Genomic DNA, 17,564 nt, shown 5'->3' with positions numbered 1-17,564 from the left:
TTGTGTTATTCTACCTTACTTTTGTTGTAGTTATTCTCTCATCTTTTGTATTTATATAACTTTTTTGCCTTAGAGGCTTTTGCTTTAATCTTTGAGAGATAGGAAGTAAACCTTTTATAAAACTCTGTTGTATCTCTTGACTAGTTGGCCTAAACTCCGCAGGCGGTGAATAGTTTTCCTTTTGTATATCATACTTATGTATATCTTGTTTACTTTAATTATTACCTTGTATATCATGGAGCTATCTACAAGGTTATATATGTATATATTATATTTTGTATCTTTTTCTGCCAACGCGTTTAGTTATTGTGTGTAAACGCTTCGCATTTTCGTAATTCCGCTTTATGCGACTTTGAGCTTTTATTTCTTCATCAGGCTTCTTGTTATATAAATTCTTGAATATATGTTATATTATGAGCTTTAGAACTGTCGTGGCACTTTGTTATCCTTTGCTTTACGGCTAGAGGTAAGGTTTAGGGTGATAGAGTGTTACACCAGCAAATTGATTTGAAAAATGAGCAGTAGTTACTCCCTTGACAGTAATTTGATGACAGAGTGGGACACAAGCAGCAACACAACCATTTTGGCAAGAATCAATTGATGAAGAGAAGACAATTGCAACTGTAACTGCAGCAATGGCCTGCGACAGTGATCTTAAAAAAAAATTAGGGATCACTCAGAGTTTCAATCTTCATAGCTAAACAACATTAACATACTATTCATATGTGAAATTAATGAAAAGAAAGGCATAGTTATGCTTAGCACCAGTGATCCAAACAACCTATTTGAGAAAATAACAAACCAAAAAAATGATTAAATGAGAGTGAAAATATACTAGAAAAGATAAGCTCCCAAGCTTTTGAGAACTTCTAAAATTGAGCTTGAAATTTCCACTTGCCACAAGCAAAATCAAAGTCAACTATAGTATAATCACATTAGTTTATTAATTACATTTTTATATTTTAGTATCAATATTTAGTACTAAAACTTAGAAAGCAAATAACTATACTTGAGAGAAGGGGATGTAGAGGGTTTATAAACAGAAATTGTGGACAATAAAAGAATTAAGAATACAGAAAGAATACCTCAATATAACAGTCATATACCTTGAAATTCTGAGCAATTTCACGGACAAGACGCTGGAAGGGAAGCTTGCGGATCAACAGCTCAGTGCTCTTTTGGTACTTTCTGATCTCACTGAAAATTTATAGCAAAAATTTAAAAAAAAAATTCATGACAAAATAAACATATAAATTAATGGAAGGAAGACAAGAACAATTAGGGGGAAAAAGTAAAATAAGTAACAATCATTTACCATAAGGAAAATGCTTACAATTACCTTGACAACAAGTAATGGATCAGAAGAATTATGTTTACCAGTAAACTTTGTCAAAACACATACATTAAACAAACTCTTATTATATCAAATGCATTCACATGAATGCTAAATCAAGAAAAAACAAAATCCCAAATTAGAGAACCTAGAAACAACAAAATTAGAAATCAAAAACCCTAAAAATCCATAACTAAGAGTATAACACTAATAATAACAAGCAATGCTCAAATGATTCTGCACAAGAAAGCATCTAACACAAATACAGATGATTGTAACTAAATCAGGCATACTAAAATTGAACTAGACATAGAAAAAGCCTAATTAAATATGAATTGTGATATAGAGTTCTAATTAAATTTAATACATGCTAGTGACTAGGGAGTGGGGATTAGGAACCCTAATTGCCTAAATCAGAAAAAAATTAAAAGCCTACCTATTGTGAAGGAGCAGAGGCGGCACGAGTAGTAAAGGAGACGGGAGGCACAATAAAGCAGTGGTGAGCAAAGAAGCAGAAGAGCATGGCGAGGTGGTGGTGCGATGTAGGAGAGCTGCGACGTCGTTGCTGCGAAGTAGCAGAGCTACGACGGCGGTGCAAAGTTGCAGAGCTACGAAAGCGGTGCGGCATAACAAAGCCGCGGTGGTGGCGTAGCATAGCAGAGCCGTGTTAGGATGTGGTGCAAGGAGAAGAGGAAGGTATGGACAAGGTCTCTTAGCTTTCTGTGAAAGGAAAAGGGCGTCGGTGTAAAAACGGAATAATTCCCTAAGTGTTATAGCTCACTTATATTGCCGATTTAGAATCAATCAAAAACAAGAATCAATTCGTTGGTAGCATAGTCCAAACCAACAATGAATTCTCAAGATCAAATAATAAATTCAATACAAGATATAAACCGAGATCAAGAGTAAATCAACCTCGGGTCGTTCTCTCTAGGAATTGTAATTAAGTGTCCTATTATTGGCTATGAGGGAAGCAAGGGATTTGATTGCAAGTGACAAGAAAATTAGAAGGCAAGAAAGTAAAGAAGCATGCAAGGAATTAAAGCTCAAAGCAAGTAAATCAAAAAGAGAATTCAAGTGGCAAAAAGTAGGAACTCTTAGCAAGGATTGGGAGTTAAGGATTCCTATCATAATCATAGACAACAAACATGATAATTGCTAAGAATTAATCCCAATTAGTCTATCCTAACATCGAGAATAAGTCAAAAGGGCATAATTGATCTCAATCCACAAGTCCTAATCAACTCACTAATTAACTTAGTGAAAGACTAGCGTTAGTGAAAACCAAACCAACTAACAATTCTAATCACAATATCGAATGGACATCTATGACTCAAGGTCGCCTAATTATCCAATTCCAAGCCAAAAGTGTGAAAAACTAGGTAAAAGTCATACCAAGCATTTTGTCAAACACTTGGTGGGTGTGAAAATAAAGCATACTCAAAGATATTATCTACCAAGTTATTCTTATCTTTTCATTCCCCACACTTAAACATCATACACTTTCACTAACTTAAGCTACTCAAAGATTCAAATAAAGAATATTTCATTGTTTTCCGCTCAAGGTTAATGATGTGGCAAAATAAAGAACAAAAAGGAGGTATTCATAGGCTCAAAGTGGCAAACAAAGGTAAATGAAATGGTAGGCTATTTGCGTTAAGTGAGCTATAAAGAAATAATGGCCTCAATCACATAAATGCATAAATATACATTAAACAATGGACGTATAGAATTAAACAAACTAAATATTACAATCATAAAGAAGAGCAACACACAAGAATGAAATAAGTGGTCAAATAATATAACCACACAATGAGGCTCAAAAACTCACAAGTTGTATGTTCTTTAACTCAAAACCATATTCCACAATGTATAAATCATGCAAGTTTCAATGAAAAATTTCAACTCAATTCAATTTGAATTTCAATGCCCTATATAAAAAGTAAGCTTCTTGGAAATTTCATTAATTTGACTAACATTTATTCTATATATGTATATAATGTGATTGGATGAAAAAGGTCAAAAATCTTAAGTTTAATTCCTAATTTCAATCAACCCAAAATAGCAAGTATATAGGAAATCAAACTTAGGTGCAATCATCACATCATCCAAAATCACAATCATAGCTAAAAAACTAAAAAGCATATGCAAAAGCCAAGATTAAGAGCAAAATGCCAAAATATGCATAACTACAATATAATACTAAGTTATGTACAAGCAAAATTAGAAAGTGCAATAAACTAAGAAAGTGCAATAAACTAAGTAAAAAGGTTTTCAAAAGATAAAATATATACAAAACAACTAAAAAGTATAAAAAGAAACTAAACTAAAAGTGTTCGGAAATGAAGCTTGTCACCCAAAATGCGCTTGCTAAAGATGCACAACCTCCCCACACTTAAGATGTAGCACCGTCCTCGGTGCTCACCATGCGGAGTGAAAAGAGTCGTCACTGTGTCACCATACAAAAGTGGCTGCAAGAGTGATGGTGGTGCTGAAAAGGAAAGAGCTAAGTCACAAAACAGCATATGTATGAAGTGAACAGATAATATAAATTTGAATGGAAGCACACATGAGATTCAAGTTAGAAGAAGTAACTTCCAATCAAATAAAGGAATCTAAGAAAGCTAACTTGCTTGTTTATCAAAGAGAAAAAGAAGAAAGGAGCGTTATTGCTATGCACGAAGGAAAAAAAAAAGAAAATAGTTAAAAGGTTAAAAAGGAAAGTTAGTTGAAAAGGAAAGGAAAAGTCAAAAGGTGGGTGAAGAAAAGAAAACAGTTAAAAAGTTAGTGTTAGTTGAAAAGAAAAAGAAAGTTAAAAGTTATGTGAGTAAAAAGAAAATAGTTAGTTGAAAAAGAAAAGAAAGAAAAGATAGTCAGAGGTTATGTTAAGAAGAAGAAAAAGTTAGTTGAAAAAGAAAACAAAGGTCAAAGTCATGTAAAGGAAAAGAAAGAGTTAGTTGAAAACAAAGAGAAAGGCAAAAGTTATGGGCATAGCAAAAACGTCCCTAAATTCTGAAAATTTCCAAAGTTCCAAAACAAGCAAGTTCATGTTCAACTTCTCAAAATAAAATATGCCTTATGCTGAAGTGAGTAATGCGATTTTAGTGGGCATATAATCAAAGAATAGTGGGCACATCCACTTAGCATAAGGTGAGACATTTTGGTGTTGACAAAGGTAAATAAGGAAAATTCAAACACCAAATTATAACGAAGCATAAAAGTCACAAGTTGAAACAAGAATTGAAAACTCATGATCTAAGTGACTTCATGAAAGTTAGGCAAAAATAAAATGAATTAATTCAGCCACATAGATTAAAAAAACTTTAAACTTGTGAGTTTATGCAAAAGAGGATCAAAATCTCAAAAGAATTTCAAGTTTATGGTCAATTTAAAACTCAATTAAGGCATATTCAATGCTCAAGAAGAACGCATGATTTAAAAGAAGCAAAGAAGTTAAAGAATTGACCAAAACTCGTAAGGAAGCTCATGAGGAAATTTCCAAACCCATTTAGCAAACAAGATTCTATTGACACAGAAATCCGTCAAATAGAAACTTGTTGCACCAAAGAAGACAATGTCATTTAATGAACAAGTTTAAGAAAAATCCTGCAGCATTTCAACAATAAATTGGCTATTTCCCAAATTCAAACAATCAATTCAGATTTCCTATGAATGCTTTAACCATTAAATTCACAAAATTCATGTATGTTTTCAAAGGAAATCAGACAGTGGGCCAAAATACAGCAAGAACAAAAATACAGCACCAAAACAATGAACCATTTAACAAGCAGGCAATCTGAATTCAAACAGTCAAGTGCAAAATTGAAAGAAGACTTCAGCAGCAATTCAGCCAAGCCATTTCAAACCAAATGAAATTCAAACTTAAGAAGCATAATAGCATGATTAATTATCCAGCAAGCAAACCTAATCAAGGCAAACCAAACTGCAGGCTTCAACAATTTTAGCCGCAATGTTGTCAATGGAACCAGTTTCAATCCACACATACCCACATATTTAACACAATTCTAGCAACAATAATTCAACACTCCCAGCAGCAATATCTCAGAAGTTCAACAGAAAATCAGTCAAACAACTAACCAAATGAACTCAACAGTAATTTAACCATCAATTCGATCAGAAAAATCAAATCAGAATTAGTGATTCTACATCATAAACAGCAATTCAGAATCAGTGATTCCATCACAAATGAGCAACCCGAACAGCAGTGAATTAATCCAGCAGTAACCAAAACAGCAGCAATGCACAACATATAATGGACTCAATAAGCATTCGTTGCATTGAATTCGATAATCGTTCCAGAAGCAAGCAGTATGAATTCAAGCAATTACTCATAATTGAATCCAACAATGAACTGCAATTGGGAACAAGAACTCAGCCAATAGCATTTAGCAAGAACAAAGCAATAACAGATAACCAGGCAGCAGCATCAATTGCACAGGGGCAAATCATGAAAGAGCAACATTCCGAACAGCATTATTAATCAAAACAACCCTAAATCCACTATCCAGCTCAAATTCTCTAACCACCTAATCAACTAAACATGCATAAACTAACTAAATTAAGATAAACAAAATGAACTAACTAGCTGTAATATGATAAACGAAACAGAACAAAGTAAAGGAAAAAGAAAATGGTTAAACCTGGGAAGCAGAATCAGAGCAGAGGGAGGAAGGGGAAGGAAGGGTGGAAGCGGCCGGCCAAAGTGGCGGCACCAGCGGTGATACTCAGAGACTGAAGTGGCGAAGAAGAAGGGCAGCGCTGCGTTGCAAGGCTGAGAAACAGGGGAGACGCCCTGTTCTTGCTGCTCGAAGGCATCGAGAGAATAGGGGGATGGCGGTCACGGTGGTGGTGGTCGAAGCCAGGGAAGGGCTTCGTACGTTCGGCGAGGGAACAAGGGTATGGCGCCTCGGTGTTGAGCTCGACGGAAGGGGTTCTGGTGGGGGTTCCTCTGGTTCGGCGAGGAGAAGATGGGGCTCTGGCGCGAGGGTAACGTCGCGATGGCACTGGGCTCGGTAGAAGCTAGAAGAGGGAAAGGGGAAGAGAAAGGGGCGCGGCGGTGTGGGTTATCGCCGGTGATTATGGATGAAGGGAGGAGAGTGTGGTGACGCGGCTGGAACGAGAAGAGGGTTGGGTCACGGAGAGGTCGCCGGCGTAGATGAAAAGAGGAGGACGAGCGAGGTGGGATCGCGGACAGAACAGGGGCTGGAGAGGCGCGGCGAAAGCAGGGCAGCGGCGATTAGGGTTGCCGGCGGTGCTGCGGTCCTGGGCTCGCGGAGAAAGGAGAAGAAGGTTGGCGGAGGTGAGGCGCTGCTACTGGCGTGAAAAAGGGGGTCGCGGTGGTTTCAGGACTCGGGGGTGAGGCCGAGACAGGGAGAGAGGAAGAAGAGAAAGGGAAGGGCGCGGCGGCTGCGGCGGCTGGGTTGGGTCGCCGGTGGCTGGAGGTGGGTGGACGGTGAAACAGAGAAGGAGGATAGGGATGGAGAAGAGGGGTACTGAGGAGTCATAGGGTGCTCACCTAAGTGGGGTTATGCGGACGCACCAACTGTGCGGGTGCTCCCAGCAGAAGGGGGTGAATTGGGGTGCGTACGCACAGATAGAAAAATGGGCAAACATGCGTAGGCATATGTTGTGCAAATGTTGCGAATAGAGAGTGTCCATGAGAGTGTACGTACGAACCAGCCATGCGTACCGCGTACGCACAGAGAGAATTTGTTTTTTTTTTTACATAGGATTTAACCCAACATTCTAAAATATATATAAATAAGAAATTAATAAAAATATGCAACTATTTACATTAATTTTAGAATTAATCCAAAATTCCACCTTTCAAATTAAAATTATGAACTATTTAAAGTATTAATAATATGCACAAATAAAAATCTATCCAAAACTATTTTATCTATCTAAAAAATTAATAAAAAATTTTAAACATATAACTCAAGTCAAAAAGACAATTTAAACAAAATTACTAACTATTCACATATGTATTTTAAAACAAAAATTTATTAAGGCAAGCTAACAACTAAGAAACATATTTATAAGAAAAAACAAGCAACCAATCAAAAACAAACTATTCACATATTAACAATAGCCAACAATATAACACCATTGCAATTCTCTGACAACGGCGCCAAATTTGATAAATAGAATTATTGCTGATTTAGAATCAATCAAAAACAAGAATCAATTCATTGGTAGCATAGTCCAAACCAACAATGAATTCTCAAGATCAAATAATAAATTCAATACAAGATATAAACCGAGATCAAGAGTAAATCAACCTCGGGTCGTTCTCTCTAGGAATTGTAATTAAGTGTCCTATTATTGGCTATGAGGGAAGCAAGGGATTTGATTGCAAGTGACAAGAAAATTAGAAGGCAAGAAAGTAAAGAAGCATGCAAGGAATTAAAGCTCAAAGCAAGTAAATCAAAAAGAGAATTCAAGTGGCAAAAAGTAGGAACTCTTAGCAAGGATTGGGAGTTAAGGATTCCTATCATAATCATAGACAACAAACATGATAATTGCTAAGAATTAATCCCAATTAGTCTATCCTAACATCGAGAATAAGTCAAAAGGGCATAATTGATCTCAATCCACAAGTCCTAATCAACTCACTAATTAACTTAGTGAAAGACTAGCGTTAGTGAAAACTAAATCAACTAACAATTCTAATCACAATATCGAATGGACATCTATGACTCAAGGTCACCTAATTATCCAATTCCAAACCAAGAGTGTGAAAAACTAGGTAAAAGTCCAACCAAGCATTTTATCAAACACTTGGTGGGTGTGAAAATAAAGCATGGTAAAATGACAAGAAATAATAAATGCTAAAACTACCAAGCAAAAAAATAATAATAAAGATAGCAACTCAATAAAGCAATAAAAGAGGCATGGAACATAAAGTTGCATTAAATGTATATTAAAGTAGCAAGAGTGAAAATACATAAAAGTGGCAAAAATGGAGAAGATGACAAGATAAAGTAATGAAATTAAGACAATAGAACAAGGAAAGATAGAAGAAACTAGATTAACACAAGAATTAAAACAGGAAATTAGAAAGCAATTAAACTAAAAACCCTAGGTTTTAGAGAGAAGGGGGAGCTTCTCTCTCTAGAAAACTAACAAAAACATGTAAAAACCTAAACCTAAGTGCTCCCCCCTTCATTCCTCTTCAATTTGGCTTGAAATAGCTTCAGAAATGAGTTAGATTGGGTTTTGGGGGCCCAGAAATCGCCGTTAGCGGTTTGCAGTTAATGAGATCACGTGTCAGGACTTGTGCGGACGCACAGATGTGTGCGTCCACACACTTGCTATTTTCTGACCTGTGCGTACGCACAAGTTGTATGCGTCCGCACACATAGACTTATGTCCACTATAGCAAATTGTATATCATTTCGAAGCCCCGGGCGTTAGATTTCCAATGCCGCTAGAACCGCCTCATTTGGATCTCTATAGCTCAAGTTACGACCAATTTAGTACCGAGAGGTCAGGATGGACAGCTTTCCAAATCTTTTATTTCTTGAATTCTTCCACTTTGTATGCTTTCCTTCCACTTTCTCAAGCCATTCTTGCCTTCAAAATCTTAAATCACTCAAGCAAACATATCAAGACATCGAATGGGAGAAAAGTGAATTAAAATTGGCAATTTAAGCATGAAAAGCATATTTATCACAATTAAGCACAATTAGAAAAAAATTCATAAAATCATGCTATTTCAATGAATAAGTACAAGAAAAGTCAATGAAATCCATCCAAATAGAACAAATAAATACCATAAAATGTAGATCCACCACTTCCTTAATCTAAGTTTGAAGAGAGACAGGAACCATACCTTAAGAAAAAAAAAATGAAAAACGTATGTTAATTTACTCACTTTCTTAGCAACTTCCTCATTCTTATCCTAATCCTTACTTAACACACATTTTTATCATGTGATTTAATAAAGATAGAAGGAGAAGTTCGGTCATCATCAAGGAGAGTGGATTGAGAATAATTAAATCCTATATTGTCATGTTTGACGACATAACCACGATCATATCATGTTAATTTATCATATAGTAAATAAATGTGGTAGACAATAATTTATGAAAGAGAAAAAATATATGAATGGTAAAATATGTGGTTAAAATTAATTTTTAAAAAATAATTACTAAAAGTTATAATTAACTGATCACTGATTTTTACTATAATTGAGAAAGCGGAGAAAATAGAAAAATATATCGATAGGGATATGTTACGGATCCGAGCCACGGATCCTGGACCCGGGACTATACCCAAACCCGGCTTCTCAGGTCTAACCCGCACTTCTCTCCTAGAAGGCTCGAAACCGACCCTCCAGAGCTCCTAACCAACTTTCGAATTCAAACGTCTACCTTATCTTAGCCAAATAAGATAAGATAAGATACTCATCATCACCTATAAATAGAGGACCCAAGTCCCTCCAGGTATTCACTCATTCCTCACACCTTACACCTCCCAGATCCATTTTGACTTGAGTGTCGGAGTGTCTTTGCAGGTACCTCCCCCATCACTCCAGTCAAGCGATCCGGTCTTCGCCTTGACCCGCAGGTTCCCGATCCACCCTTCAACCCGTACCAGAGACATCTTGTACATTGGCGCCGTCTGTGGGGACCTGCGCCATCCAAAGCCCGAATGGGGGACGTACTGGAAGAAACCTCCTCAAGCCGGGATGGCTCTCGACCGCTTCATCCGACCCCAGAACACCAGGAGGTCATAAACCAAGGCAGGATAGCGAGTACTATCCACCACGCGAACGATCATACCACGAAACTGCGACACCCTGAGAAAAAAGGGGACAAAACGGCACAAATCATCCAAGATCTCTGCCTCCGGGTCCAGGAACTCGAAGGCAAATTGGCCACCAAGGAAAGACACAACAACGAACACGGAAGCCATGCAACTTCCAGGTCAAAATCTCGCCACGGCAGATCGCCAACCCGGCGACACGACAGGAGAAACGGTCGCAGCACCTCACGCAACCACGGACAAGAGAAATCGCCAGAACGGCGATACAGCAAAAGGCACAACCGCAGCGCTTCCCAAGATCTGAGTCGTCAGCACGACTCGGACGAAGATCGATGACACCGAGATACTAAGCGCACAAGAAACGACCACACAATAATGGGAGCCACACCTTTCACAGAAAGGATTTTAAGAGCAAAACTCCCTAAAGGTTTCGACAAACCCACCGACATGAAGTACGACGGAACCAAAGATCTCCAGGAACATCTAACGGCCTTCGAGGCCAGGATGAACTTAGAAGGAGCAGCCGACGCGGTCCGATGCAGGGCCTTCTCGGTAACCCTAGCTGGACCAGCAATCAAATGGTTCAACGCCCTCCCAAACGAATCCATAGCCAGTTTCCACGACATAACGCGAAAGTTCATGGCCCAGTTCACGACTAGAATCACTAAAGCCAAACACCCCATCAGCCTACTAGGGGTCACGTAAAAACAAGAAGAATCCACAAGGAAATACCTCGACCGCTTCAACGATGAATGCTTAACGGTCGACGGACTCACGGATTCCGTCGCAAGCCTCTGTCTAACCAACGGGCTCATGAACGAAGATTTTCGCAAACACCTCACCACTAAACCAGTATGGACCATGCACGAGATCCAGAACGTCGCCAAAGATTACATCAATGACGAGGAAGTCAGCCAAGTCGTCGCCGCCAATAAACGGCAACTCGGCGCCCCGACATAACCCACCACCTAAAGAAAACCAAAGGGACCACCCCAAACTGGCAAACACAAACCGACCACCAAGAATCGGCAAATTCTCTAATTACACGCCCCTGACAGCACCAATTACCGAGATATACCACCAGATTGCGGATCGAGGCATCATCCCGAAAGCCCGACAACTCAAAGAAAGAACGGGCGGCAACAAAACCCTTTACTGCGACTACCACCGAGGTTACGGGCACAGAACACAAGACTGTTTCGACCTTAAAGACGCCCTCGAACAAGCCATAAGAGACGGCAAGCTCCCAGAGTTCGCCAAAATCATCAGAGAACCAAAACGCGCAGAAAGAGACAGGTCGCTGGAAAGAGAAGGGTGCAACCCAAGAGTGCAAAAATAACCTCCTAGGGAAAGCCCAGAGGAAGACCCAACCATCATAGTAAACGTCATCACAGGCAAAGACATATCGGGCAAGTCAAAATCAACACTGAAAAAAGATCTCAAAGTCATGGCTGTCAGAAACCAAACCCCTACCACTTTGGCTGATAATACGATAACCATCCTACCCGAGGATTGGCAGCACGGCACCTTGGCTGAAGACGCCCCTTTCGTCATCTCAGCAAGGATCGGAACAGGACTAGTACGAAGGATACTGGTGGACACCGGTGCAAACTCAAACATCCTTTTCCGAGGAGCCTTCGACAAGCTCGGACTCCACAACGACAACCTCCAAACACACCGCAACGGTGTCACGGGACTCGGAGATAACTTCCTTAAACCAGACGGCTCGATCACCCTCCCCATCACCATAGGGACAGGTAACCAAAGGAAGACAATCCTATCCGAATTCGTGGTCCTCAAAGACTCCACAGCCTACAACGTCATTCTCGGAAGAAAAACAATCAATGACTTTTCCGCCGTCATCTTTACCAAATACCTCCTCATGAAGTTCACAACCGACAACGGCTCCATCGGCACTATCCACGGAGACAGAGAGGTCGCAGTAGAGTGCGACAACACCAGCCTAGCCCTACGGAAGAAATCCCGAGATGCGGCTGGAATATTCCTAGCCGACCTGGATCCCCGACAAGACGGCCAACCCAGGCCAGAGCCAGAAGGCGACATGGAAAAACTACAAATAGGGCCAACCAAAGAGGAATACACCTTCATCAACAGGAACCTCCCAGAGGATCTTTCCCAACTCCTGAAGCAAAATAGAGACTTGTTCGCATTCACACCAGCCGACATGCCAGGAATAAACCTCGACCTAATGTCCTACCGGTTAGCCGTGGGCCCCAAAGCTAAACACATAGCACAAAAGAGACGAAAAATGTCACCAGACCGAGCCGCCGAGGTCAAGAAGCAAGTCAAAGCCCTACTCGAAGCCAACTTCATCAGGGAACTCCCCTACACGACCTGGCTAGCCAACGTCGTACTGGTGAAAAAATCTAACTGGAAATGGCGAATGTGCGTCGACTACACGGACCTCAATAAAGCCTGTCCAAAAGACGCCTTTCCCCTACCAAACATCGACGGATTAGTAGATGCCGCATCCGGCCATCGATACCTCAGCTTCATGGACGCATACTCCGGCTACAACCAGATTCCGATGCACCGACCTGACGAAGAAAAAATAGCATTCATCACCCTAGAAAGGACATATTGTTACACGGTAATGCCCTTCGGCTTGAAAAACGCCGGAGCCACTTACCAAAGACTCGTCAACAAGATATTCCAGAATCTGTCCGGAAGCAAACTAGAAGTCTACATAGATGACATGCTCGCCAAGACTGAGTCAGGCGAACAACTCGTCAGCGACCTTAACCTCATAATGAACACCCTATGAAAACACCAGATGCGACTCAATCCAACAAAATGTGCCTTCGGAATGGAGGCGGGAAAGTTCCTCGGCTTTATGATCACGCAACGCGGAGTCGAAGCCAACCCAGAAAAATGTCGTGCCATCCTTGAAATGACAAACCCTAAAAACCTTAACGACATCCAAAAGCTCACCGGATGGCTCACGGTGTTATCCCGCTTCCTCGGAGCATCGGCACAAAAAGCACTCCCCTTCTTTAAGTTAATGAAGAAGGGGGGCCCTTTCAACTGGGAAGCAAAATGCGAAGAAGCATTCCAACACTTCAAAAGAGTCCTAGCAGAACCACCGGTTCTCGCTAAACCCCAGACAGGAGAAACCCTGTACCTATACCTCTCCATAACGGAATAAGCGCTCGCAGCGGCGCTCATCCGCGAAAACGAGAGAAAGGAACAAGAACATATCTACTTCATAAGCAAAGTCCTGCAAGACGCGAAAACTCGCTACACACGTCTAGAAAAGTTAGCTTTCGCACTCCTCACGGCTTCCCGGCGCCTGCGACAATACTTCCAGGCCCACCCCGTGACGGTCCGAACCGACCAGGCGGTCAAACAAGTACTACAAAAACCCGACCTAGCGGGAAGAATGCTAGCGTGGTCCATCGAGATGTCCCAATTCCAAATCAAGTTCGAACCCCGAAACACAATCAAAGTACAAGCCATGGCCGATGGGAAATCTCACCCCCGAATCATGCAGACTGCACGTCGACGGCTCGTCAAACGTCACCTATGGAGGCGCCGGAGTCATACTCGAGAGTCAAAATGGGGTCATGATCGAACAATCGATACGATACGAGTTCCCAATATCGAATAACCAAGCAGAATATGAGGCCCTCCTAGCAAGCCTAGCCCTAGCCCGGGAAGTCGGGGCAAAGGTCCTGGAAGTCAACACCGATTCACAGGTAGTTAGTTCCCAAATTAACGGAGACTACCAAACACGAGATCCCCTACTCCAACAATACCTCACCAAGGTAAACGAACTAAAAGAAGGATTTGAACATGTTACCATACAACACATTCCCAGGGAACGAAACGCTAGGGCAGACCTACTTTCCAAACTAGCCAGTACCAAATCAGGACATGGTAACAAATCGCTAATCCAGGAAGTCGTTAAATCACCATCCATATCGACAAACGACCAACACGTATCTGACACTCTCGAACCAGGGATCATGGACCTACCCCATCCGGCAGTACCTCCACAACAGAACACTACCAGAAGACCCCAAAGAGGGAAAACGAATAAAAAGGGAAGCCGCCAACTACACAGTTGTCGCAGGACACCTATATAAGCGCGGATTCTCGCAACCCTTACTCAAATGTGTCGAACCCAGGGACACGAAGTACATACTCCGCGAAATCCATGAAGGCTGTTACGGCCACCACATAGGGGGTAAAACCCTAGCCCAAAAAATCATCAGGGCAGGTTACTTCTGGCCCACGGTTATCCAAGATTCCATGCAGTTGGTAAAAAACTGCGATAAATGCCAAAGACACGTCAATATCTACCAGGCCGCCCCCCACCAGCTCAGCATCATATCGGCAGAGCGTCCCTTCGGCACCTAGGGGATCGACCTTGTCGGACCATTCCCTACGGCACCCGGTCAACTCCGATATCTCATCATCGCCATAGACTATTACACTAAATGGATCGAGGCCGAACCTCTGGCCTCCATCACGGCGACCCAATGCCGAAAATTCCTCTGGCAACAAATCATAACCCGATTCGGGATCCCCGAGATCATCATCTCGGATAACGGAACCCAATTCACCGATAAGAAATTTAGAGAATTCCTAGAAGGTTTGCACGTATCCCACCGTTTCAGCTCGGTAGAGCACCCCCAAACAAACGGGCAAGTGGAATCCGCAAATAAAATAATTGTCAAAGGACTAAAGAAGCGACTCGACGACGCCAAGGGGCTGTGGGCCGACGAACTCGGCTCAGTTTTATGGTCATATCGAACAACCCCCCAAACGGCCACAAGGGAAACCCCTTTTCGACTAACATACGGCGTGGAAGCCGTCATTCCGGTAGAGATAGGAGACCCTAGCCCAAAGAGAACGGTCGGGGGTCACGACGAAGAAGCAGAGCGAGACCTCACCAACGAGATAAAAAGCATAGCCCACATCAGGGAACTAGCCCTAAAGCAAAGAATCAGCCTAAGGTATAATAATGGCGTCATTCAAAGAGAATTCGTACCCGAAGACCTCGTCCTACGGCAAAACGACATCGGAGTTCCAACCCCGGGTGAAGGAAAGCTCACCCCCAACTGGGAAGGACCATACAGAATCAAGATGGTAGTCGGAAAGGGAGCATACAAGCTCGAATGGCTAAACGGCGACGAAGTCCCAAGGACATGGAACGCCGCCAACCTGCGACGATACCACACTTAGGCTGACCCCCCTAGGTCATCCCCTAACGTTGTTTCTCCCCTATTTATTTACCACTTTATTTTTTACCTTAGTCTTCTGTACAGCAAATTTTCCTATGTTTTTCTTTTAAGTGTCAATCCCGGGTACTCTTTTCCGCCATAAACGGAGGGTTTTAACGAGGCCCGATCACCAATAAAATTCCATCAAAGCTATTTTCCTAAACATGGAATAAACACACGGGCAAAGCAAGGGGACCGATCACCCCTTGGCCCTAGATACGAATATCCACAAAAATTTGACCTCACAACGGTCCGCTAACCCAAACAAAGGAACAAAGAAACAACGGCTTAAAACAGAATATACAAAAAGGCCCAAATGGCCCAAAGCAAACTTCAAAAGTTTCAATCACACAGCCGCACGGCCAAAATCCACAAAAACATAAAACGAACTTCAAAAGTCACGATTACACGGCCACACGGCCAAAACCCATAAAAACATACAAAAAATTCAGTTACAACTACTCGAGGTCGACAATCTCGCCATCACGAACAGTCCTGAAAGCTCCCATCACAGATACGTCCGCGCCAGGCGCCAACACCAAAGCTTGAGCCCTCATCGTCTCCTCGGTAGCAGCAACAGCTTCCTTCACATCAGCAAGCAACACAGCTTTCTCCTCTTTCAAAACCACGGCCTCCGCTTTCAAGCCGGCCACCTCATCCTTCAACGTACCGGCATCTGCCAAAAGAACGGCTGCACGGGACTCAGCATCCGAAGCCTTCCTCCGCTTTTTCCCAAGTTGAGACAAAAGTGAAGTCTCAACCTTGGAAAGGCGAAGGATCTCGGTGCCAGACTCCTCGAATGACTTCACGGCTCGCTCCCTCGCTGACTCGGCATCAGCAAGTAACCCCTTCAACCTCACCACCTCGGCCTGAGATTGATGAAATTTCTTATCCAAAAGACCCACCTGAGCCATCACAGGCTCGGCCTTCCGAACAATCATAGCAGAACGAAGAAGAGATCGATAAAGGGACTTAGCCTGAAAAGTCACATCGCACTCACGAAAGAAATCTTCCGTGCCCGGCATGAGGTACTCATCAATAAAGGCAGGAGCATCAAAGCGACGATCCATCACCGACGGAATCGCGCCCTCTCCCTCCCCTACATTCTCGCTTTCAACATCCTCTGAACGCTTCCGCTTCCGGGAAGCACCCTCTGGCGACACCACAACCACCTCATCCTCAGCCTCCACACCCCGACCCGACCCCTCGGTACCACCTTCAGTCATCACGAGATCCTCAGAAATGGTTCTCGTACCATCAGTGGGTCGTGAGTTCGGAGTAGAAGGGGTGCCACCAGAAGAAGTCCCCTGAGACAGTTGAGCCTTCAACCGAGCAAGAGTCGTCAAACCTCCAGCCATCTCAACTTCAAAATAACAAGAAACATAAGTACCAAACTCGGAACCTCCACAAAAAAGGGGGGGAGAAAAACGGCTCACACACCGACATAAGACCGACAAGCAACCGGGTCACCCATCACATCCTGAGGATTAAGAGGACGCTCCCCAAACAACTGCCACAGAACAAGAGCGACACCCCGCTCCTCCGAAGTCAAGAACTCTTGCGTGACCCGAGTAAGAACCGACGGCCCCGCCCTAAAGTTCCAATAGGCGGGGAACCGCCGCTCACCCTCCAACGTCAACCAGAAAGGATGATGCCCCCTTGCGGGACGGACCTTAAAATATCCACTCTTAAAACCGTAAAAAGAATCTTCATACAACCCGAAGATCCGACGATGAGGCTGAGCTCTAAAAGACATATACCCCTTCTTGTGCTTCCCCTCCTTGGTCGGGAGGGTACACAAGTAGAGGAAAAGGAAAATATTTACTGAGGCAGGAAGCTCCAGAAACCCACAAATGAGCTCGAAAGACCGTATCGCCGCCCAGCTATTCGGATGTAGTTGGGACGGCGCCATGGAGCACCGGCTCAATAACTGTTGAACAAATGGGGAAAAGGGGAGCCGAACACCGAGCCGGGTAAACATCGCCTCGTACACCCACATCCAATCCGGTACAGTCGAGGAGTCAAGATTGGTATAGCAAACCCTCTCATCAACCCCAGGGAGAGAAAGCTCGTAGTGGCGTTCAGCGTCGCCACCCCCACAAACAGCTCCTTAATCATGGAGCCGCTGGAGGTCCGCCTCCGTCATCCGCGACGGCGTCCCCCACACATCACTAGTAACCCAAGAAAAAAGGTCA

The 17,564-nt window shown here is 42.6% G+C and overlaps 2 protein-coding genes across 2 annotated transcripts; one reads left to right on the top strand and one right to left on the bottom strand.

Moving 5' to 3' along the window:
* Positions 1-383: 383 nt before the first annotated feature.
* Positions 384-3,858, bottom strand: LOC140180132 (uncharacterized). The gene is made up of 4 exons (XM_072220540.1): positions 3,661-3,858; positions 1,770-2,053; positions 1,086-1,197; positions 384-640 (listed from the first exon to the last, which is right to left on the bottom strand). Exons 1-4 carry the CDS (start codon positions 3,856-3,858, stop codon positions 461-463), a joined length of 774 nt encoding a protein of 257 aa, XP_072076641.1. The 3' UTR covers positions 384-460.
* Positions 3,859-11,570: 7,712 nt separating this feature from the next.
* LOC140180131 (uncharacterized) lies at positions 11,571-13,289 on the top strand. Its single transcript, XM_072220529.1, has 3 exons — positions 11,571-11,727; positions 11,845-12,500; positions 12,918-13,289. Exons 1-3 carry the CDS (start codon positions 11,571-11,573, stop codon positions 13,287-13,289), a joined length of 1,185 nt encoding a protein of 394 aa, XP_072076630.1.
* Positions 13,290-17,564: the final 4,275 nt, after the last annotated feature.

This window comes from Arachis hypogaea, chromosome 16 (genome assembly GCF_003086295.3).
Source record: "Arachis hypogaea cultivar Tifrunner chromosome 16, arahy.Tifrunner.gnm2.J5K5, whole genome shotgun sequence".
NCBI classification, from domain to species: domain Eukaryota; kingdom Viridiplantae; phylum Streptophyta; class Magnoliopsida; order Fabales; family Fabaceae; genus Arachis; species Arachis hypogaea.
Note: the sequence above shows the minus strand (reverse complement) of the source record. Positions and strands in the feature narration are given on the sequence as shown.